The sequence below is a fragment of the Filicampus tigris genome, chromosome 8 (genome assembly GCF_054856515.1).
Source record: "Filicampus tigris isolate MCC_2025a chromosome 8, RoL_Ftig_1.0, whole genome shotgun sequence".
NCBI lineage: Eukaryota > Metazoa > Chordata > Actinopteri > Syngnathiformes > Syngnathidae > Filicampus > Filicampus tigris.
The window spans coordinates 7,500,252-7,525,046 of record NC_141224.1 but is presented as its reverse complement, the minus strand read 5'-3'; the positions used below and the strand labels follow the sequence as shown (position 1 = coordinate 7,525,046).

The 24,795-nt window shown below is 42.0% G+C and overlaps 1 protein-coding gene across 3 annotated transcripts in view; it reads right to left on the bottom strand.

Moving 5' to 3' along the window:
• Nucleotides 1-24,795, bottom strand: part of grik5 (glutamate receptor, ionotropic, kainate 5) — a 134,741-nt gene that overhangs the window by 35,870 nt on the left and 74,076 nt on the right. For all 3 annotated transcript variants that reach the window (XM_086039362.1, XM_086039363.1, XM_086039361.1), the window contains 6 exons: nt 18,651-18,815; nt 15,189-15,353; nt 9,491-9,588; nt 7,881-8,046; nt 3,324-3,502; nt 1,861-1,914 (listed from right to left, as the gene is read on the bottom strand). In XM_086039362.1, coding sequence (XP_085895488.1) covers nt 1,861-1,914; nt 3,324-3,502; nt 7,881-8,046; nt 9,491-9,588; nt 15,189-15,353; nt 18,651-18,765 — 777 coding nt within the window. In that variant the 5' untranslated portion in view covers nt 18,766-18,815. The remainder of the gene's footprint in view (nt 1-1,860; nt 1,915-3,323; nt 3,503-7,880; nt 8,047-9,490; nt 9,589-15,188; nt 15,354-18,650; nt 18,816-24,795) is intronic.

The following is a 24,795-nucleotide window of genomic DNA, read 5'->3' as shown; positions in this document are numbered from 1 at the left end:
TCATGTTCATTGTTTGAGTTACTGTGATATTCACGGAACAGTCCGCCCCCCCAGAATCACCACCTAACTGTTAAAATATAACTTTAAAAAATTGCCTGTACATGAGCGGTTTAGAGGGTTTAGCGACCCTGGAACCCAATTGAAACATCAACAAAAATGGAGGTTGACCAGCATCTGTAACAGATCTGCCTTTTGAAGTTTTCGTTATAGACTTCACGGTGTACGATTGTCATAGCTCTGCATCGTCATAGCTTTGCATCTTAATAGTGACTTTTGCACAGCGCCGCATGTAAACATCTAAATAGCATGTGAGGCACGTACGGAGGGCGGACGGGGTAGGGAATGAAAAGAGGCGGCGAAGTGAAGGCTGCATGAAGCGACACATTAATCGAAATGCTGAAAAGGGGGGGAGGCGTCAGCGCGGCTTTGCTCGTCCTCTGCACACTTTTCCCCAAAGCGTGCTTCGCACCGCTTTATCTTTTTTTTGTGCATTCGTAAAGGGTCTGAGAAGAAGAATAGCATTTATTGTCCTTGCAGTGCACAACAAAATTGGAATGGAAACATAAGCAAGGATGAGGTGCAAAAGAAAATAAGGTGTGTTTTGTACAATTGTTTCAAAAATGTAAACAATAAATATTGAATGAACTGAAATTATATGGTACGGTCCAGAGCAATCAGTAGTGCTCTTGTAATCTTATACTCTCGCGAGCAATGCTAATATATTTGCGCCATTATGGTAATATTGCAGTTGTGTAATTGTACATGTCAAAATTGCACTTGGGGTATTGCACTCGTAATATGATTAGAGGTAATATGAATTACATGAATAATGCGCTAGGGAGTTATTGCACTTGACTTTAAAGTCTCTGTAAAGTGAAAATAAGTCTTCTAATTTTGACACACCACAGAGAAAAGTTAACATTTCAGCTACATTTGAAAGATGTAAAAAAAAAAAAAAAAAAAAAAAAAGCCAAGTATATTAAATGAAGCTTCAGAATAGACTAAATCCAGCCGTTCACTATGCGCTGAGGGCACTTAAACCACGGCCCGCTCACCAGGCAACTGCCAATCAAACAACTCTACCACGACCTGGAAAAATTATGGTTCGTAGTCTAGCATTTTTCTTATGCCTGTACATAACTGCATGATTGATCTGCGAAAGTATTCAGTTGAAAGCTTCCGGTGGCTGGACTGTATTCCACCGATTCATCGCAGGGGGTTTCCACGCGGCTACAACCAGTCGCTCTAAAGCAGTCAGACCAGCGCAAAGTCTCAGTCTACAAAATGTCTGTCCAGCTATACTTTTTAAAATAAACTGTTCGCCGATGCCTTACTATTCTTCTTTCTTTGTGTAACATGCGCACACTTGCGTGGCGCTCTAAAGCTGCGCAACATCCTGGTCTACTTGCTACCTGTCAAGTCAGATATTTATTTCTTTTTCCCCAATCCTCCATCTTTCTCTGCATGGCATGCAGACAACGTCATTGTCATTGTAGAGAACGGGACACCTTAAAGCAGACAAGACAGGCGTATTTTTTGAGTGCAAGGATAACTTTATTAGCTAACTGCGCTTCACAGTTGGGCCGGATAACTGCTGATGCAAATAAAGGTGCTCTAGTCCTTCTCGTTGGGGGAGAGGGCGACCCATGCCGGACTACAAAATAGTCATGGGCCCTGTTTTAGCAAATCAAAAAAACTGAAACACATCTCTAAATTCACTTTACAGCGTCTTTAATTCTTAGTTTTTTTTTGTCAGGAGTTATTTTTAGGCTGTGACAGGCTTCAGCTCACCCAGTAGCGAGCCGAATGAGGACAAGCGCTATGGAAAATAGACATAAAAAGAAGAGTCTCTACTCTTACCATGGTGGTGAGGATGTACTTGTAGAACGGTGATGTCATCCCCAGCTCAGACGCCTGCGGCACAAAAGGAGAAAAAAAGACAATGACAAAGTGACAGGTGGGTGCAAAGAGGGGACTTCGGGGCAAGAGGAAGTGATGTTGGCGGACAAGGCAGGAGAGGATGTGGAGTAGGGAGTGTACGTTAATCATTATTTTGCATCACGGGAAAAATACGGCCCCGCCCGAGGGCGCAATGGCTCTCCTGTGTACCCCGAGTGAGTCCTCATGGAGCTCCGGAACAATTCCCGCTCGGATTATTCTCGGAGTATTGTGTGTCCACGCGAGGATGCCCCGTTGTCGCTATTGTCCCTCACGTGTGCCCCGCAGGGGGGCCTGCCAAGGTAAAAATAGACCTCCGTCGGCTTACTGGGGCAAGCATGTAGCCCGTGGAAGTTTGCAAGGAATTAAAAAGTTTGACCATTCTGTGGATAAAAAACTCACTTGAGGATGTGGCATTCCCACTGAGGAGACAAACACATACCCACACACGTACACGCACACACAAAAGAGGAAATAAAACCACTCCCGCAGTATTGTTGTGTAAGACAGATAAGCTTTAAACACTGTACAGATACTTACAGAACCTTTTATGACATCCCATTCAAAATGTGTTGAAAACTGTCAATAAAATGTTCTGAATAAACACAAAAGACTTCAATAAGATCAAGTGCTTACACAACATACAAAAGTATTGGGACACCTACAGGGAGCTGAAATCGAATGAAAGCTGCAAGTGGGTGATGGGGCACTTTTCAACTGTCCAAAACAGGTGTCAGGAAGCACACTCACACAGAAGCTGCTGTGAGACACAGCCTACACACAGACACTCACACCAAGATTCTCTGATGTCACAGTACCCCCCCCCCCCCCACACACACACACCTCTTAAAGGCACACCTATGTACAGAACAAGGGCACTATAATATAGCTTCAGTATTTTCTACACATTTTAGGGTCGTCATTTTTTTTCACATGTTCAGATATGTTTACAATGACTTTAAAAAGTGTTTTGAAATGAGTTTAAAAGAGTGGTGCACCTATTCAGTGTGTGTTAAAATGTTTATACAATCTCTGTGCAGCACACTTTTTTTTTTTATTTATGGAGGCAAAGCACTACATTAGCTCAGAGCTCCTCAACTAACATCAATATAGTCCCTTGGTACCAAGATGCCACAAGATGGTGGCAAATCATTACATGAAGCTCCTCAACTCATTTCAATATAGTTCCTTGGAATCAAGATCCCACAAGATGGCACCAAATCAATACTTTTATCGCTTTGTCCTGAGCGCAATACGTTTTTAGTGTGTCCTCCCCCCTCCCCGAGTTTTTATTTACAAGTGTAAAACCAAGCCTGTCCAAAAGTCTGCAATGAAAAGCGTCAATAATGTACAGTCTGCGCGCGAGCGTGTGCGTACTCTCTGACCTTCTTGAGGATGAGGTAGGAGAGGGAGGCGTTGGCGTCGATGATGATGGTGGCGACTTTGTCGTCACGGATCTCCTTCAGCAGCGGGGTCGGGTCCAGGTTGTCATCCAGCATCCTGACTGACAGCGTCTCGCGGGAGATGAGGAAGCGCCGCACCAGTTCCTCCAATCTCAGCAGGCCTGAGGCAGAGCGACACGGCGTGTCAGGCTGCATATCAATGTCTCTATCAGCGCACGCCAGGCAGACTGGTGGCTGCCTCGCAGGGACCGTTCAAATGGTGAAATATCACTGGGCTAAGGGCTTATGTGTGTTCAAACCTCCGCTCAGTAAAAATAATTGTTTGTTGGTGTCAGCACCGGAAACAGATTTGTGAGCTACTGAGAAAAGTACCGGTAGTCAATATTTTATTCCTCTTGAAGGATTTATTTGAGACGAGGATTTAGTTTTCATTGTTTTATTTTGGTTGTTTCTTGTTGCCAAGTGTAACCGTAGGGATCTGGAGTCGCCATGGCAACGGCAGAGATGCCAGGAATTATAAAGTGGAAGGGAAAAAAAAAAGGCTAGTTTAATGCGACACATTACTGAACTATTGACTTTAATATGTGTTTAAAAAAAACAACAGTTTTGTAACCACAGGACTCTTAATTAAAAATAAAATTAAAAGTCGGGTCGCTTGTATCTCAAGGCACCACTGTATTAGAATATGCGTCCTACACACCGGGAAGTACGCGCAGAGAATCAAACCCAGATCTCCCGACTGCAAGGCAGAAGCGCAAACCACAACGGCTGCGCGCGGCTTAGTTTCATGTACAACATTCTTATGAGAGAGTGTAATGCATCAGTACAAGTCCTTTTGACTCAAGCCAGCGCAAATGAGCCTTTCACTTTAACATTCTCTTTACAGAGAACATGGTATATGATGGCAACAGTTTCCAGTTCCATTATTTCCAATGGGAGAAAAAAAAATACTGCAGTTAATCTTGAAGGAGGCCTTTAGGCCTAGTGCAATTCACTGTTTGTGTCACAGCGCAATTACAGTCTCCGTTCCTCTGAGCACCGCTATGATTATTATTTTTGAAAGGCAAATGTGCAAATGAAAGGCGAGTATAAGAAAGGAGGAGAAAGACGGAAATTCATGCACTTGAGCTGATTCTCCCTCTTCACGCAAACTTCTTGGTTTGGGTAATGAGCATAACCATTGGCAGTCGAGGCTCACTTGACACTGCGCGTGGAGTGAGCCTTGACTGGAACGTCGACTGCCGCCGCCTAATTGTAACGCTATAGTAAAGCACCCCCCCCAGCTATGTAAATAAGCGGCAGTGGGGATGGCGGGGGCGTCATCATGCATCTGGATGGAGAGGTAGCGGATAGGCCCTTCAGCGGGAGAAAGCCTCTGTAAGGTAGAGGGGTAATCACTGAAGCAGGCCAAAACTTTAATTAGTTTGAGCATGGAGGGGAGAAAAATCAATGCACTTTACAGCTTCCTCTCTTCCTTCACTCTGCTTGTGTCACATATTTTTCTCAGCTGTCTTTCAGCCTCTTTTCTCCCTTCTGTTCTTTCTTTTTTTTTTTTTTTGCATTCAACACCTCACTCTCTCGCCGTCCTCCACCTCATCCATCCGCTGACGACTTCTTAATGGAATTAGTCTCACGGTGGCGCGTCGTTAGCCGGCCACGGAGAGAGAAAAGATGCGTCGGAAATGACCCGAAAATTGTCAACGGCTCTCGCTCGCGTTTGACGAAGCAAGCGGGGATTAATTTATGTTGGTGGTAAAAAGGAGCACAATGGCTCAAATGACTGTAATGGTTACTGGGATGGCTAAGAAGGATGATGAAATGATAACCATAACAATAGAACAAAAAATGGGCATCAGTGTTGGCCAAGAGGAAAATGTCAAATTCAGAGACCAGGTCATGAAAACCACCAACAGCAAATGGGAAAATGTAATCATAACCATAGAACAGGAAATGCGTAAAGGAAAATGAGATTATTACCATAGGACAGGCGATTGGTAAAGGAAATTATGATGGCGACCGTAAAATAGGAAATGGGAACAGGAAATGTGACAACCATGGAACAGGAAATGGCAAAAAAAAAATGTGATAACCATAAAAATGGTGAAAGGTAAAAATGTGATGCTACCATAGAAGAGGAAATGGTGATGAAAAAAGTGAAATGTGATAACCACAGATCATGAAATGGTGCAGGAAATGTGATGGAAAACATAGAAGACAAAATGGTGAGGACAAAAATATGATGATTCCCCATGGGGAAATTTGATGATAACCATGGAACAGGAATGTCAAAAAAACAAAAATGTGACAATAACCATAGATCAAGGAATGCAACCAAGTAACAGCAAAGAGGGGAAATGTGATGCTAACCAGACAACAGGAATTGGGAAAATGGTAACAATATGATGATAACCATGAAACAAGAAATGGCAAAAAAAAAAAAAAGAAAGCAAAATGTGATGGTAACCATAGAACATGAAACCTTAAAATGACACAACAAGTCATCAGCGCAATGTCAACGTCGCTCTTGTTCTCATTTGAAGACGCTCACTCTTGTTTGTCAGAGCGAGGACGATTAATGGTCCTCGTCAGCGTTAATAACCGCCTCCTGCCAAAAAAGGGGCCCCGCCCCTCCTAGCTCAAATAACTCACATGTCAGCCTAACAAACGGCCAAAGACACTCTCATTCAAAGTGCCACCCCGCAGTAGACCTAAACAACACATGCACACACACACGGAAAACAAAATGGATGATAGCCATGTCGCCATAAAGGGAAACTTGGGCATCCCTCGCCAGCCAATCACAGGGCAGACGTGCACAAGCAACCAATTACACTCACAATCGAACCCAGAACGTGACTGCAAGGCAGGTGTGTTAACCACTAGGCCACCCTATGTCTCGTGTCCATTTTCTACGATCCACGTCCTCATTAGGGCAACCTAGATTCTGACCACAACAGGATGAAAACAAGTGGTTGTCTGGATTGCGCCTGCGCACAGTTGCACACACGTGTGTGCGTGTATGTGTGAGTCCTAACACAGAGCAAAGAGAGCAAGGAACCAAACAAACAAACAAATAGTGCAGCACGCAACAGGACAATGAAAGCGCACGCACGCCCACGCGGCATTTGCACTAGTGTGGAGCAAGCTGGCTAACACCACCCTTCGCGTTCATGTTTTTGGAATGTGAGAGGAAGGCGGGATACTCAGCAAAAACTCACATAGGCACAGGGAGGACATTCAAACAGAGACTCAAACCCTGAACCTTAGAACTGAGAGGCCGACGTGTTAACTGCTACACGTCCGTGCTGCCCTCGTTCTATTTCATGTGACTTATAACAAGTGGTTCAACCTGTGTTTACGCTACCATTCGGCAGGGCTGTAGTCAAGTCCACCTTTATCGAGTCCAAGTCAAGTCTGAGTCACAAAGGTCCGAGTCCAAGTCAAATCAGAGTCCAAAAGGTCCGAGCCCAAGTCCAGATGAGACCAAGAGTAAACCTTAAGAGAGCGAAATATTATTTTCATGACCAGAAAATTTGAGAAATATCATTATGAGCAACACTCCTTCCTTTGTTAACCATGTGTGCAGATAAACAACAAAAACGCTAACCTGTTTTTGTGGTGCCTCTCTAAGTGTTAAACAAAGTTCGACGTGGTGCCGTATGTGTGACCAATCACATGGCTATTTTGATAATCTGAAAAAAATCATTTCAAGTTTCTTTGGAAGGAGGACGTTAATTGTCAGGAGTAAAAAGATAGTTGGACTCGGGTGAGTTGAAAAGAATATTTTGCCAGTCCAATGGCTGAGTTTGAGAGAAGTCCGAGTCAAATGCCAAGGAGTCTGAGTCAAGACTGTGACAACCGAAAAAAAAAAAAACTTTCGGAAGTCAATGAAGCGACGAATCCGATAAGGAACCCGAAAAAGTCACGGGGTGGCCCCGTGGCTCGCTCAATCCCGAGGATAATGATCGGCTCTGTGTGACGCTTTTGTTTGCACTTGCACGAGACCTCCAAAGACTTCTGTGGGCGCCCCCGCACCACAGCATGTGACATCCATCCTTGAATTCCTCTGCCTCCCAATAAGCCACTGCATAATCAATCAATAATGTGCTCTTTCAAAAAGGAAAATAAGGGGGCATAATGAATTCCCTGATGTTGTCTGAGAGCCTCGACATTTTTTCCTTCCAAAAAACTGCAAAGCATTCCAATATCATTGTTATTATTAGATGAGTGCAGCCTGACAAGCCTCCCATGAGGATGTGCGCGCGAATATAATAAATAAAAGAGGGGGGAAAAAAAAGCCTGCAGCGTGAGCGTAACTTTATGATCGCTGTCCAAACCGTAAAAAGCAGTCGAAAACACACGCGTTTTAAAAATCAATCACACGCTGCATTGACAACACAACTGTACGACAGTACGGCAGCCAAAGTGTAACCTGCTAGTCCTTTAAAGACGAAACAAAACACGAATCTGAGTCCCGCTCTGCCCCTCTATTGTATGGTGTTCCACAGGGTTCTATTTTGGGGCCATTGCTGTACTCACATTCGGCCTTGGCACAGACCAGGCTGGCCGAGGGGTAGCTGAACGAGCGTAGGATGGCCCCGATGGCCAGGCTCAGGTCCTCGTTGCTGGGGTACAAGGTGACAGAGGCAAAGCGGAGGTACGGCAGGCGGGGTGTCTCTTCCGGACCGATTTTCACATGCGGGATCTGCAAGGAGGAAGAGGAGGAGGAGCTTAGAGGAGCTTAGAGTAATGAAGACCAATTCAAGAGCCCGTGCAATGAAAAGAAAGACAGACTTTCTGGTCAAGTTTCAGGTTGAACGTAAAATGAACAAAAACCTTAACAGGCTAACTTAACTTTTTAATGCATGTGTCCAACTGTTCAGTGTTTCGGTTCATTTTGCAACAACTTTCTCTTTTCTAACAAGTAGCTAAATGGCAACGCTCACAACAGGTCTTTCAACCATGTATCAAGCAATGGTGCAATCCAGGTTCATGAATTTACACCGTCATCATGACATCAAGATGACACAGTCACCGGTACCTTGAAAAAGGATGTTGTTAGAGAGAGAGAGAGACTGGCAGTTAAAACTGGCCTGCTTTACATGGAGTTTTGTATTCTGATTTGAATTGGATTAGAAGTCCAAACTCAATGAAAATGTTCCATATTAACACCTTAATCAAAATTAAACAGGCCAAAACTGGAATGGAATGGAATTTCATTTGGTTTCACAGAGGTGAATTATTATTCTTGTTGCCAAAGCAATCAGAAGCAATTTGTTGACATGTGAATGGTGAATCACAATGTTGTCAGGCTGCGCTCTATCTACGCCTGCTGTCTTGACCTGAATGTGCGCAGTGGCATTGTCTTTTTTGTAGCATTTACAGCATTTAAATTCATATTGAGTTCTTAAAATCATGTAAGCACATTTAGAAACATAATACATTAAAAGAGAGCGAGAGCAATGGATATACCAAAAGTGTACTGATCCCTCTGTGTTTACATTAAACAAATCCAGTGTTTGCCAAACTAACAAAGGTAACATCTCACAAAAGGCATCAACAATCTTGCCCCAAGATGTACATTATAAAATGAACCGACAGCAGTCACTTTGTCGGTGAAAAAAAGCAGGATTGAAGTGGATTTGACATTTAATCTAAAGAATAAATAGAGTAAACCATTTTTAATCTTTAGTCAAATTTAGTGTCAAACTAAATGATGTGTCACCGTCTAGTGGTCGACAGTGGAATTACACTGAAAAATAAATGGGAGGTAGAACAGAATAGTTATGAACTGTGCAAAACGAAATCTGCGAAATAGCGGAACTGCAGACCTGCAATGGTGGCGGGTTTATTGTAGTGACACATAGGAATAGATCACGTCACATGTAAACAGCTCAATGGAAGAGTCACAAAAAGGCATAGAGGTGGACCTCCCTGGAAATTTTCATGGACCAAAACACCTATTGTGAATTTCCGCTCCTTGTTAAAGAACAGAAAGTTGTGCAGCCCATGAAACAATAGGGCATTCAAAAGTTTAGACAAGTTCACCTGTAAATGTGCATTTTACGCTCATTCCAAAATGTCACCCCAAAGACCAATATTCCGAAGTTTTTCAGAGTACTGTAGAATGTGGTGACAAACTCACTCACCTCCTTCTCACCGCATATGTGACTAACAGTGGACCCGGAGGCAGGGCTGGATGCAGGGCCTATCACCGAAACAACACCTTTGGGTAGAATCTGACACACTGAGAGGGAAAAAATAAAGGGGGGGGGGGGGGGGGGAGGCATAAGATACATACACAGATGCAGCATTCAGGCGGAGTTTGAGTTTTTTAGATCATCCGCTTGATCCCATTGTAGCAGTTAAATCCGACTGGCTCTAATCTGATTTATTTCAGAGGAGGATCGCCCCCGAGGACAACAGTAGCCAGCCAAAGTGTTGCCTGCTGTTGCTGATGCTTGAAATGATTTGCACATTTGTAACTCGAACAACACAACAACAACAACAACAAAAAAAACACTGACTGAGCAAACCACTAATCAGATCCAACACAAGAGCTACATCAAAAAGCCTCTTTTACAGAGAGGTATCTAATTAACAATGTAACTATTAGTGTTTTCATTCATTTGGAAACATGCGAGGAGCAACATTAGAGAAACCTCTCAGTAGGAAGGAGCCAAAGTGAAACAATCAATTTCTCATTTCTTCAAATAGTGCCCCTGCCTTTAATATTGTATATGCTTTGGTCCAACGAATAATCCTTTGTAATATAGTGATTTTGTAAAATGCATTTAGAAAATGTATTATGTTATCATAAAAATGTATTTCTCTAAATAAATGCCTTCCTAAAGCCCCTTCCCGTCATTTAGCTACTGTATTGTTAGAAGGGATCAAAATTTGTCAAATTTCCTCGAATAATGGTTTCAATCAACATCTTGCCTCAGGTAATATTTTTTCATAATATGTTTGAAAGTGTCATTCAGTCATGGAAAACAATATTTAAATATGCAATACTATTACACAAATTGATTTGTACAAAGTAAATGCCTTCCACTTAATATTTGCCATTTACCTTATTTAGCTCTGTGATAGGGGTAAAATATTAACACCTGCCAGAATAATAACTCTGGAGGATTAGGCCTCTTTGGGGGGCGTGAAATTTCTCAAAAAAACATTTTAATAGACATCTTGCCTCCATACTGTATATAGTTTGTAAGTATCATTTACTCATGGAAAAGTATTTTTTATCATAGCGCCCATTAAAAAAAGATTTGTAGTAAACAAATGCCTCCCTTTTAATAAATACCTTTACCCATTATAGCTTCAGTATGATGACGCTCAAGTTAAAGCATTATGTCAGATATCAGATGTTAAGTCAAAATAAATGTATTTCCTCAAATAACTGCCTCCACCCTAATAGATACCATGATTCAATTATTCGTTTTTTTCTTCTCAAGTGGATGATGCACCAAAATACATTTTTTATTAGGAAAATACTTTTGTACAAATAAACATCTTACCACTAATGGACAAATAGTACTCTCTCTGAGTGAGTAAACAAACGCCCTTGGTTACTCATAGGAAAAGGAAAGACAATATTTGAGTGAGGTACAACACTGTGCCCCTAACACACCTCTGTAGTTGGGTAAACAAGCTCCCTTGGCCAGTCATGGGAAAAGGGAGGTATTCTATTTGTCCTAAGTGGATGATAAAATAAAATACAATAAAATAAAATAAAATAAGACCTTATCCTTCAGAAATGCCCGGTACTCTGCTGAAAAAAATCATTGGAAAAATTAAGTCTCTATTAGAAGCAGGCATTGACTTGTCTTGTGATGACCCACTACAATTTCTTAAGTTTTAATACATTTGCATATTGAAATATTTCCCTCCTAAAAGAGCTCTGGTACTTTTAGCAGTTGAATAAAATCAACTCCTTTGGATACAAAATAAGGACCTGACATGTCTGGCGTTAAATGAAGTCTTTAACGTCTCCTTCCACGTCCGCGGTCTGCCGGCTTCCTGGCATGACAAGTGGAAGAATTGGCAATGAAAAAAGTATATTGACCAGCATGCGCAATGCCCATTAATCAATAGCAGTAACACACTCGCTCAAACGTCCACCCGACGAACACAATTAAAAGAAACGCCGACATGCGGAAAAAGACCAACAAGTGCTGTTGGCTGCTGGCCTTAAAAAAAGCAGATGGTGGGTACAAAACGCAATTCAGCATCCGCTACAGTTAAAAACACCCTTCCTATCCAAAACAGATTATCTTCTTATTTGGAGATCACTTTCTGACCAGCGTCGTCTAACCTCGGGCGGGTAGAGGGAGTAAAGAGAGAGAGAGAGAAAGAAAAAAAAAAAATCAATCCCAGACAAATTGTTCAGTCCGGCTTCTTGAGAATAAGAGTCAGGGAGGGTGAAAAAACAACAATAAGATCCCAGTGCACACGTTTGAATTTGATCACTGAGACCAACCTCTGGGTCAACAAGTGCTCTTACCTCATAAAATGAGACAAAGAACGCTGTGAGGGCAGTCAAACCAATGGGAGGGGTGTAAACATGACACGCCACAGAAAAGAGTGCTAGCAATCCTGCCAAATTTGAATAATTAAAAAATGAAAAATAAAGTAAATAAAATGAGGCTTTAAAGTGCTTCATTGCTTGTCATAAAATGTGATTGTCTCAGTCACAATGATAAGCAAACACAGTAAACTAATACCACAAAAACAATTACATTTTTTCCCCTGTTGCACTAACATGTACAGTGCAAGGTGAAAAAAGTATGTGAACCCTGCGCTAATGACTTCTTCAAGAGCTTATCAGACTCAGGAGTCAGCCAGCCAAGAGTGCAATCAATGTGATGAGTTTGGAGGTGTAGGTTAAAGGACGGTGCTGGTTGCTAAACGAGCGGCTTGGGCTTTTTCCTCAGTGGTTAGTGCACTTGATTCTCAACTCGGGGAATGGTGGTCATTTGGGTTTTAGCCTCAGGTGGGACCACACTGGGCAGTTTATAGGGCAGTTTTAACCAACACCTCCAATCTCAAGGCATTGCTCTAGGTTGGCTGACTCCTGACTCCTGTTAGCTCTTGAAGAATTCATTAGCCGAGGGGTTCACATACTTTTACCGCCCTGCACTATGACTATTTCCATATTTTGTTCTGTAAAAACATGAAAACAATTGCTTTTGTGGCATTAGTTTCCGAAAATGGTTTGTTTTGACTTATGAAGATCAAATTACATTTGGACCAATTTCTGTACAAATCCAGGTAAAGATTAAGATTCTCCTACATCTATATGCATGCGTATTTATCATGTGGCGATGCAATCAATGCATTTTTTATGCATGTTTTTGAGAGTGTGTGTCTGTATTAAAGGGCTATTTTAAGCTTTCCAAAATCAACTAGAGGTAGGTTTGATTATATATTACCTTTGGCACAAATCTAATTTGTTAGAAAGTTCAGTGGCGATTTTTTTAAGCGGAAGAAGCAAGTTCGCTAAAACCCAGCCAGACGGGAAGAGGCGACCGCAGCCTTTTCATGACGTCTTGAAGCTGCGCACACCACTCACGAAACAGTAAATAGTAATAAAGATATATTGTGTAGAGCCTTACGTCCTCGATCCAGAGTCAAGTGGCACTCTTCGTACAGCATTGATGTACTATTCATCCATGCACATGGATATGTCTGTAAGAAGTGCGTTTATTTTTCATACAACAAAATACGTCTGACATATCGTGATTGACAACTAAGCTAACAGTGCATTAATGCTAATATGTCATCATTTAGCTAGCGGTTTGATTTACTTAGAGCTCTGGCCTCTCCAACAAGTTTTGTTATGGTAATTGTGCCCGTTTTAAGGTTTAATATCCACTTTTGCACTGGCCAAGGTTCACCAGGCAAAGAAATGCCGATCAGACAAACAGCTGCTGAATGGCCTGTCGCCGGGGAATCCAAGGTGGCTGCTCACAGTGCCACTTTGCCGTAGACATTTATCAGGTGTCCCGCTCCGCTGTCTGCTCAGAGAAAGTGGCCGTGTGTTTACTTAGCATAAAATTCGAAAGAGCAAAGCTGGAGGCCGCTCACAATGGTCTGTCATCGGACACACGTGTGCGAGCGAGCGCACGGAGGTGGAAACATTTCAGAACAGCGGAGGTCCACTCATAGTGCGTCTCTTGGATATCCGCGTCGGGCATCCTGCTGGCTGTTCGAGAAAGTGGCAGTGTGTTTGTGTGTTTAGTCTGCAGGGGCAGCACGCACCTGAAAGCACCACTTTGGGGGTGTTTGTGCTGAGGAATTAGCATTTTAACATGGGAAGAAGCTAAAAAAAACAAAACAATTTTGATTCAGCATGATATGGCCCTTTAAGTAGTGTCGCAAGTGAACGCACTCGTCGGCGGGTTTTACTGTGCTCAGAAAAGGGCCGATCGGAAGGTCGTGGAAACATACTCTACTGTATGTGTGTGTGCGTGTTCTGTGAGTGCGCCATGTGTGCACTTCAGACAGCTGTAGCTGTAAGATGACAAGCTCTCTGATCCAAAGACCCCACCAAAAAATGGCTTTGAGCAAACAAGATTGTCAGAGTCTCCTGCCCATCGGTCAAGGACACACACACACACAAAATCGCATATCGTACACAAGCCTTCTCATGCTCGACTCGACATTTTGCCGGTGGCTGTTAACAGGGTCAGAGACCTCCAGTCCCAGAATCGGAACAAGGGAGTCTCAGGCCTGCACTGATTCCTTGGTTTTCATCCGCTGTATGAAGACATTTTTATTGGGCGCATTGGTGGACACAAGCAGCTGTTCCTGGAGGCCACTGGTCCACTGCTCTTAATGAGACCGGCTTGGCGGGTCATTGGCGCTCTCCACTGAACATGTAAACTCATTAGCATAAGCTCATAAAAGAAAACTAGGGCGCTTTTAACGCTCCCAGTGTCATTTTCAGCCTTTTTTTGTTAAAGAAAAAGAGGCTGCAGTAAAAAAAAAAAAAAAAAAAAAAAAAAAAAAGCTAGTATAATAAGGACGATGCTTTTTGGACCATTTTGCAAAGCCATTGCTGCCTTATCGGCTTCAGGTCACAATGATGCAGAATGACTGAGCTAGCCGGGTTCATAGGTCAAATCATGATACACTCCTTCACGGCGTTCGTTCCGGTCTAAAAAAATGTATTGTTGTTTCTCAAAGCAAGAAATGTACTGATTTAAAATAATGGCTATATAGTGTAGATGTGATTGGAGGTGAAATCGCTGTGTCCCATTGTGGCGCTTGAGCAGCCAAAAATCATATTCTCAATTTTTCCAATCTCTTTATGGATCACTGTTTTAGCTCAAGGTAATTGCAGTGATTATTGTTCTGTAGCAAAGCAGAAATGTTGCAGATTTCACATACAGACACAAGATGATGTCAAGTGGAACGTGCTCTTTTGCAGCGCTCCAGCAGCCACACATTTGATTCTCAGCGCTCGGCCAGGGCCCAACTTTCTAAAATTCATTATTCTCCTTTACCAAAGCAGGAAATGTACTGATTTTAAAAAATGGCACAAGATGATGTAGATTAACTCAAATGTCAAACTCTGCCCCTTTACGGTGCTCGAGCACCCACAAATTCTATTCTAGGCGCTTTGCCAGGGCCCAACTTTCATCCATCCATTTTCTGAACCTTTCAAAATTAATGTAAACATAACTGATTTGAAATAAGATGATGCTGGTATGGTCAAATGTCAAACTAGTCCATGGCTCTATGGAACTCGAGCCTCACAAAAATAATCCTTTTAAGGATGTTACCAGCCCATTTTGTCCATTTTTAGTGTTTCTTTATGTGAATGAGAGCTTCACTCACTCGTGTCAGTGGTGTCATACTGGGAGTCTTTCTGGAGCTCGTAGATGTCCACCTCCACTCGAGCTCGGGCCGGGACCTCCATCAGGCTGTTGATGTTTTCCCTGGCCAGCGACAGTGCCAGACGCTCGCCGCGCCCACACACAGACTGGTCATCCAAAATGGCCGCTAAAGCCAGGAAGAGAGGGAGGGAGGGAGGGAGAGAGAGATTGAGAGAGAGATTGAGAGACTTGTTTCACAGTCCTGTCTGTCTAGATCACTCTGAGTGGCCCCTTGAATATTTTTTTTTAACAATCCCCCCCAAAAAAGAGCTAATAAATATTCAACATATGTTTTCCATGAATAACGGGGGGATATAATCCCGTAAAAACTGGCAAAATGCAAAAATATGATCAAATATTGAAGAAATTAAAAAAAAGATAATGCAGGGGTTGACTGTCATTTTAAGTTGTAATATCACAAATTACCACTAGATGGCAGAGATTTGTTAGTTGTGCTTACTCTGGCCTAATATTTTTTTTGCAGATGGAATGATATGTAGAACAAACATAGTACCTCATTAATATTAAAATTTTGAGTGAGTTGATTTTTGTTTACAAAATGAGTTCTTGCACTTAATGTTGGTTTCTTGTTCAGCAGTTTTGTGCTGTCCTTGAATGGTCATTTTAACAATGGTCATTTTAACAAGACTGAAAAACATTTGTTGTTGGTTTAGGATCGTGGATCTTTTATAGATGCATTGAAAAATGTATTGTGTAATGTAATCAATTCAGAGCACTTATTTTGTTCGTATTTAAAAATACATTTGTTTGCCTTACAACTGGTGGTCCTATGTAGCCCCTAGTAGCACTGATGAAAAACTGTGACCCCACTCCAGCATTTAAGTTGTCCATCCCCGATCGAGACTCGATTTGTATTTTGGACTGTTTCCAGTATTGCCTCCTGCTTGAGCTTTGTTTTTTGTTTTTTTAGTCGCCTCTTTTCTTTTGCGTTGCCTCAGGCACTGATCCGTTCCCCCGACCCGATTGAAGAATGATACTGATCGCCTGAAATAGCACCGAGGACCTGAAGTAACTCTCCTCTCTGCTTCTGTTTGCGCTGACATTTTGCAAGGCTGCTTACAAAAGAGCAGTTGAAACACAGGCAGGTATGTTATTAACGCTGATTCCGATATCGAACCTGTCACGTTATCTCTCACCAATCCCTCGATACCATCGCAAAAGTGACTGTGACTCTTGTTGGAGGAACCTGGTTAAACCTTATTTAAGGGGGAAGTCAACCCAAACATATTTTTTTCAAGAATATGTTCTATGCATGCTGTTGCTAGTTAGGGAGGACCCCTAAAGATGCTGAGTGGACCAGTTTGCTCGTCAAATCAATTGTTTTTTTTATTTTACGGCGCTCGAGTAGCCACAAATTTCATTTTCAGAACTTTGCCACGGCCCAATTTTTAACTTTCCAACTGTCTTTATTGTTATCCAAACAGGAAGCTAAGTGCTTTTAAATGAAGACACAAGATGATGTATTGGAGAGCAAGTTGAAAGTGAAATCATTACTCTGTCTTTTATGGTGCTCGAGCAGCCGCAAATTTCATTCTCAGCGCTCTGGCAGGGCCCAATTTTCAACTCTCCAAATGTCTATATTTCTATCAAAACACAAACCGTATTGGTTTTAAATAAAGACAAGATGATGTATAAGAGATCAAGTCAAAAGTGAGATAACTGCATAACCTTTTACGATACGTGAGCAGCCACAAATTTCATTCTCAGCAGCCTGGCAGGACCCAGTTTTCAATGTTACAAATTCTATTGCTGCGTTTTATCAAAGCGTGAAGCTGACCGATTTTACATAACGACAAGACGATTTGGTCTATGTTGAAATCCCGACATGGCTCTGTTAACAGCGCTGAAGCAGCCATTTTTTTCTCAAAACATTTATGGATTACTTTATCGCGAGGTACAGTAAATCGAGCAATTGTTGTCTTTGCAGGAGCCCTACTGATTTTAAATAATGACAAAAGATGATGTATCGTAGACTCTAGAGTCAAAGGTGAAATAATTACAAGCTCCTTGTCAATGCGAGCAGCAGCATATTTTATTCTAATTGCTCTGCCGGGGCCCAATTTTCAACGTGCTGAAATCCAATAAACCTGTTAATCAAAACAAGAATTTTACTGATTAAAAAAAAAACAAAAAAAACAAAGAAAGATAATGCTACATGGGGGAAGGTTAGGGCTTGAAAGATTTTCAAGTCAAATCATATTCAATTAATCAATGACATCATTGATATGTTTCCGGGCTAGTAGAGTGGTCTTTAACAAATTTTGCGCCATTAAGACATTTTGAAAGGACTGGTGTAAAAACAAATGATTAAAAAAACACTCATCCTTAGACTGGATATTGTTACCAGGCTCCAGAAAAAGATTTTCACTGTTTCACAAGTTTTGTTTTTTCTTACAGTTGTTGCCTGCTTATTATTGGACATAACATTTTGGCGATGAAGATAGAGCTTCAGTACGTGCCGCTGCCCTTGTTTCTCGCCGCAACGTCTGTGGTTTCGCTGCTATGAATTATGAATCTTTTGAAGGGGGAGTCAAGTAAAAATGTTCTATGTGCCCCCGACTGAAATTGACTTCAAAGTGCCCTCGGTCTTGCGTTAGAAAACGTCACCAGACCCACAAAACGGGTGAACCGTGACCTTCACAATGCGAGCCTGAAGATACTTTGACGTCAATTACAATTCAACAGCAGAGCACAGTATGAATGTCAAAATGGCAGCACCGTGAGATGGATGACAACTGGGGGCATTCATCTGCTTCATTCTTATTCCACCAACTCAATATTAATCAGAATACCATGTTTAGGGTAAAGGGGATGCATAACACCTATTATTGCAAAGGACATTTTTCACTTCAGTTCCCTTTCTAGTGCTGATCGGAGTAGTCGAAGTTAGCAAAGCTAACCGTGAATCTCATTCGTCACCAGCCTCCTTTGGTACTCTCAGAGCTGAAGACTGTGTGGCCAGGACATTTTGCTGGTCTACAGAGTGTTATAGGCAGTTTGTGGACTTCCAGGTGTAAAAATCAATTCCCGGTAGTTGAAGCCCCTGTACATGTTGAATCCTCTGATGTTCAACAGGTTGGTTGTCGGCCATTATTTTTCAGAAAAACGCGTTATGAGTCAGACAAAATATCCAGAGCTTTGCTTTTTCTTGGGCTTTTCACTGACTCTCTGATACTCAGTAATGTCAAAGAGACTGACTATTGAACCGACTGTGCCATATACACACATCTGTCCTAGCGGCTCAGTACAAGAAGGCTAAGTCAACAATAATTACAGAGAACTGAATAGGTGTTCTCTGACTTGGAAAAATGGATTCACCCCAACTTCCCTGAGAGGTTGACACGCAGCAATGGAGACACCCATCATGAGGACATCAACTGAAAGATTATTGGTGGAAACTCACCCATGCGAACGGCGGAGAGTACGGGGGTCTGACAGAGCGAGCGTGGCGGCATGTTGGCTAGCAGCAGGAAGGACAAGAAGTGTATTGACAGCAGCAGTGCTGGCAGAGCCGGCATCTTCTACTTCTCCTCATGGAGAATGGTCTGCTGGCTGCCTGTACCACCACCTGCAGGAACGGAGGATAAATTGCATGTTCATGGACGGATAGCCCCATAGTTTGATGTTTGCAGTTTTCAATTGAGGAAATCAAGGAAAATCTGGATTAAATTAGGAAAACAACATCAACCTGTATTATACATCAAATGTTCATCATGTCTGGGGGGAGTTCAAACCTGTATTATTGAATCAGTCCGAACATCTAAAAGTCCTATGAAGTCGAACGAACATAAAAAGACACATTTGCCACCACCTATCATATACACACCGAATATCCAACATCAATACGACACTCTAATCATTTCAGAGGCAAATGGAGAAAACATTAAAAAGGCATACAATTTTGCTTTGCATACTTTGAATTGGAGTTGGGGTGCATCGAAAAGTGAAAGACAGTACAGTCAACCGCTAGTAATTGTGATACGGTCCAGACACCCGCAATAGCTTAAAATCCATAACATCCATATATCCATGTAAAAGGGTTTTTTTTTTTTATACAGTGCTCCCCCTCCAAAACACAAACACATTTAAAAGTTATTCAAATACACTTATTAAACACATTACAAATGCATTTAAATGCAAAAAACAAATTGCAATCAGAAAATGCATAGAAGTTACTGCATGCAATTGTAGTATCTGTGCATGTGTCTTTAAGGGGCGGGGCTCTTTGCAAGTGCGTTTCCTTTCCTTTGTCATTACAGCAAATATATTGTAAAAACGCATTAAAAGCAGTTACTTAAACAAAAAAAATGAATAAAAAGCTAAATCTAATTTGAAACAATCTAAAACAAATCTAAAACAATTGCATTAGTTCTAGTTCAGTTTTTAATAAAAATGGGTTAAAAAATGGCATTTTCAATGTTTTCCAATGGGACAATGTGTATGTGGATTAAATTAAGGAACAATCCCAAAACATTCATCAAATTTAACCTATATTCCATCAAACTGCCAAAACTACCCCCGCAAACAAAATGAATACCGCAAAATGTCTCTAGGTCTTCTGACTTAAAGGGTTAAATATTCAGGGTTTTTTTTGTACAGCTCATACCACTAGTTTGTAGTCAACCACTAGATGGCAGCACACTATTTTGTTTGACAATGTACATTTGAAAAAAGAAGAATGAAAACAGAAAGTATTTCTGCTCAGCCTAGTTTTTATTGAAGATTATTGAATGTGAAATCCTCTTCAATCCTGTTTTTTTACGCCTACAGAAAGTGACGGATTTTATTTTTATTATTTTTAATATTTTACATTTTTTAATGTGATTATTGCTGTATAGTGTGTGATGATGAGCTTGTTGGGTTGGGGGGAAAAATATGTGATTTGTTTGTGCCTCGCTCTCACTATACTTCACTTTCATTGTAGCGCTCTGATGGCGTGATTTACTGTGGTGCCTGCCTGGCAGTGAAATATGCTACGCGCGTTCCCTCGCCAGGTCTCCTGCCGAGAGTCGCTCTTTTGGAAGTGACAGACCTCAGCCTTGAAGAGATCTCCAGAGGCAGTTCAAAGACAACACTGCAAACAAGTGCACACCAACGCAAGAAGCTCTTTGAGACAGCTTCCTCACTCTTCCTATGTACCAACAAGCGTTTTCAGCAGCCCTACCGGAACTTCCTAAGTTCATCTGTAAAACAATTAATTACAACACAAGCGCTGCTAAGCAGGCAGGCCTGGCCCCGACTGACGACATGGTGAGAAAGGATACCGGGATGCAGACGGAGGAGCAGGTGGAGGTGGAAGTGCAGACGGACAAGCTGAAAGAGTTGCATCACCACCACCATTTAAACCCAGCAGAGCGGCACGGGGGCAGTGCAGGACCCTACTGAATGCATGTGGGGAAGGGAGGGGGTGAATGAAAGAACCTCACCAGTGCCTGTAGTTTGGGGGTGTCCCTTTTTGTTTGCCGCATGTTCTAAAAAATGAAATTGAACACTGCATCGGAATATTCTCATATTATTATATGGGTGAAGCATGCGTGAGCAAACATAGCGCTAATACTAATAGCTGTGCACCATACTGTGCAGATGGCCGCGGTGGCCTCATTACGCTTTGCCCTGCTCAAAGTGAATGGAAGACGGGCCCGAGCGTGTCCGCCATCTGTACACGCACGACACGTTGTCGAAAAATGGCCACGCCGTGGGAGTCATTGTTTTGAGTCAATGCAGTGTGTGTGTGTGTGTGTGTGTGTGTGTGTGTAAACATACACGCGTAATGATTGTGAAGCAAAGTGGAATGTTGTCACATATGTGGGGCGAAACAACAGGAGTTACACAACTGATGATTAGTTTGACCACACAGTGAGATTGTTGTTTGTGTCTGTGTGTGTGTGTGTGTGCGTGCGGGTGTGCGTGTGTGTGCGTGTGGGGTGTGTGTGCGTGCGTGCATGGACGGACCAGTAATTCCCATCAGTTAACAATGCTAAATAAAGTAGATAAACTTTCATATTAATTCATGGTTTATTTGCCTTTTTTTTATAGCATAGTTGTTAGTTAAGATTGTATAGCATAATAAATATTAATTTATTGCTATGTTTAAAAAAAAATACATGGGAAAATGACCTTGAAAAAAATATCGTCACATGTTAAATTGCAATCGCAATAAACACTATTATTATGATATATTATACTTTAAAGCAACACTGTGCCGTGTCAGTTTTTGTTGATTATGGCGGTGCCATGTGGACAAAAGCAGTAGAGTTTTGACAAAAGTCAACCACCTTTCCCATTTCACGCATGTTGTGCCGTGAAATCCTGAGCTCTCGCTGGCCTGCAAGTTGTACTGAATTATATTTCTATTTCCGGTGGCTGTGTGAAAGATGAATAGCGATGAGCTATTGAATCTAATTTTGTTCAAACAATACTTTTGTATTTTGGTTTGTTTTGGGGCTTCTGCCATGACACCAGTAATAGTGCGTAGACGTTCGAATCGACCTCCGTCCTTATAGCGAAAGGAGGAAGTGAGTATGCCATAAAGCAATTCAGGACATTTTTTTTTTTTTTTGTGCCAGGGTTGCTCCCGTCCTCCTCAAAGTTGCTTAGTGCCAGTAAAAACGGTACAGAACAAAGTTCGATTCAACTACTTGTAAGTCAATGTTTCATCAAAAGAGTTGTGAAAAAAAACTTATTAAGGTTGAATTCTTGCCCAGTGCTGCTTTAAAATCGTTCTCCCTTAGTGGTCCCCGAGAAATGAAGAGGGAATAAACCTCTGTGCCTCCTGTGAAGAGAAGATTTAGTTTGTTTATTTATGATCGTGATATTATTATTACATAATTTATGTTTTGTGTACGGCACTTTGGTCCACCTGTGGTGAAAAAGCTAAATAAATTTGAGTTGACGATGTAAAACCTGTGCTTTAACTTCAAAAATGTTATGAAACAGTTAATTGCACCAGCAGGCCACACCATGTTCACTGCATGCACTTGCTGCATGTCAGCGTGATGACAAATCGATCGTGGGCTCATGGGCGCCCAAGTGGCGCACCCTCAGGTGCACTCAATCAAAACGTTGCGGGGAACCTATCATGAAGTGGAGCTTGCATTTGAACCAGGCCTTCTGATTGGCTATTACTGAGAGGCAGATCTGAGTGAGGTAGGTCTCTACGCCTTTATCAATAAACAGGGATGGAAGCGTGGCCCTGTTATTGAGAGCTATTGACGGCATTAGACGGGGAAAATAACAGCATCTGTACTCCCAGGAGGAGGCGGGAGTGAGGGAGGGGGGCATAGAATTGAGGAGGATGAGTGAGGAAAGTGAAGCCAGGGGAATTGACTGAGGATGGCGAGGGAATAGAAGAAGCAAAATTGAATGCGCCGGGTGAGGAGATTGGAAAGTGTTAGTGTGGAATGAGAGAGAGGATTCAGTTGGAGAAAACGCACATTTACAGACAGTGGGTGCCGCCATGTTTATATAATTTCCACTTACGCCGCTGCCCAGAGATGTGATCAAGCGAGACGGCAGGATGCATTGTTGTAATTTAAGCTCCTGGCAAGCGGCAGCTCCTCCTCAACCTACAGCTACAAGTTGCCGTATTGATTCATCCAAACGCTCCTCCTCTGGTATTCATCGCCAAAGATCTGCAACACGTCCGCATCGCTTCCTTTTCAGGAGCCTCACAAGCCAATAACAAGGTAACCTAACATTCAATCACATGGGTGGAAGTACAATATGTTCTGACACTGATATCCATCTATTTTCTAAAGGGCTACAGTGGTTTTGATCCTACATGTCAGGCCAGACTTTTTTTTGTTAGTCTTGGTTGCCCTGAGTCCCATTCTGCCACACTGTTGTATGGTGTTCCACAGAGTTCAACTTTGGGGCCTCTGTTGTTTTTGTATTGAACTTACTGCCCATGCATTCCATCTTAAGAAAACATGAAACCGTATTTCCTTCCACTGCTACGCTGATGACAGTCAGAGCTTTAAGGCAACTTTTGTCCTGTCTGGAGGAAATCAAACCTGGATGGCACTTCTTCAATTTCAATGAAAAGAAAACACAAGTTATGGTGTTTGGTTGTAGTGGTCTTTTGAACATCCCACCCTGTTTTTCTTTTTCTTTTTTTTTTTGTTTAGGCAGCTTGTTAACCCATTAAGGACGGGAGAGCATAACCGCGTTTCTACCACTAGAGGCGGGAGCGCTGTTGCGTCTTTCTACCCTTAGATCCAGGAGAGCGTATACGTCATTTTCTATTTATTATTTAATTTTCGGTCTCTTAACCAACGAAATGCATCAGAATAGACATGTGACGGTGTCGTGAGTCGTCGGAGGATATCCGGACTTTTTTCGAGCAGTACTGGCGGACGCCGTCAATTGCGGGAGCTCTGAAATGAATAACGGCAGTGATAGACAAGGCGATTGTGGACTTTGAACCAGTAGAACCAGTCGAACGTGATATATGGTTAAGATATATGTTTGTAGATAATGACAATATCGACATCTTTGTAAGAGAAAAGAGGATGGACCACTCGATTTTTTACGATTTAAAACTAGTGCTTCTCTTGCACTGACACTTTATTTTTACCTCTTCAATTGAAACCGTAAAGATGAATAAACTCGAGTCTGTGTGAAATGTCCAAGCTCTCAAATTCTTTTGGAATTATGTTTCTGTCTGCTACAGGGGCTGAGATATTAATTATTTTGTAGGTGTTGAATTTCTGGGAAAACTTCAGGTTTTCAAGGATAATTCCAAACACAACCTTAGGTTTTGGGGAGCTGTTGAGCCAGGCGCTTTAGGCCTGAATGGGTTAAAGCAAAGCCTTTTCTTTCACAACAGGAGACAACCATTAGTTAAATGATTTTTCTGGAGTATGTGGTCCAACCCTAACCCTAAGATGCTAGTAAGATCCGAGGTAGCCTCAATTCAATTACAAAATCCACCTTTAAAGTAGTCTAAAATGATGACACAAAAGCTACACAGGAACAAAATTGTCCCATTAAAAACATTGAAAATGCATTTGAAAAACTACAGCTACAACACATGTCTTCATCAGGGTCAAATGTGAGATGGAACCTATCCCAGCTGACTTCGGGCGATGCCTGTGTGTCAATATTAGTTGAATTTGCGATACAAAATGTTAGGTCTGAGCTGAGATTTGAACCCACAACCTTAGAGGAAGACATGCTAACAACAACAACAGCCTGACTCCCATAATCAGCCGTAATCGAGGCAAATATAAAACTACTGTATGCATCTGTGTGTGTCCACACACCCACGTCATCACTTCCACTTGGAAACATGGCACTTCTTTTATCTTGTTCTTATTCTAATGTATTCAAGACATCCACATTAGACTTGAGGTGATTTTGGTGAGTTGGTGCAGATAAAAGTAGATTAGTAATGAGTCTATATCTCATATATTACATCTTGTGTCAAGCCTCTCAGCCAAAGAGGAAATTATATTGTGGCAGACTGCGACACTGACAAATACTCTTTTATTGTACTTTTCATGAATGCAGGAGGGAGGGGGAAATTGGATGGATGCATGCAAGATAGA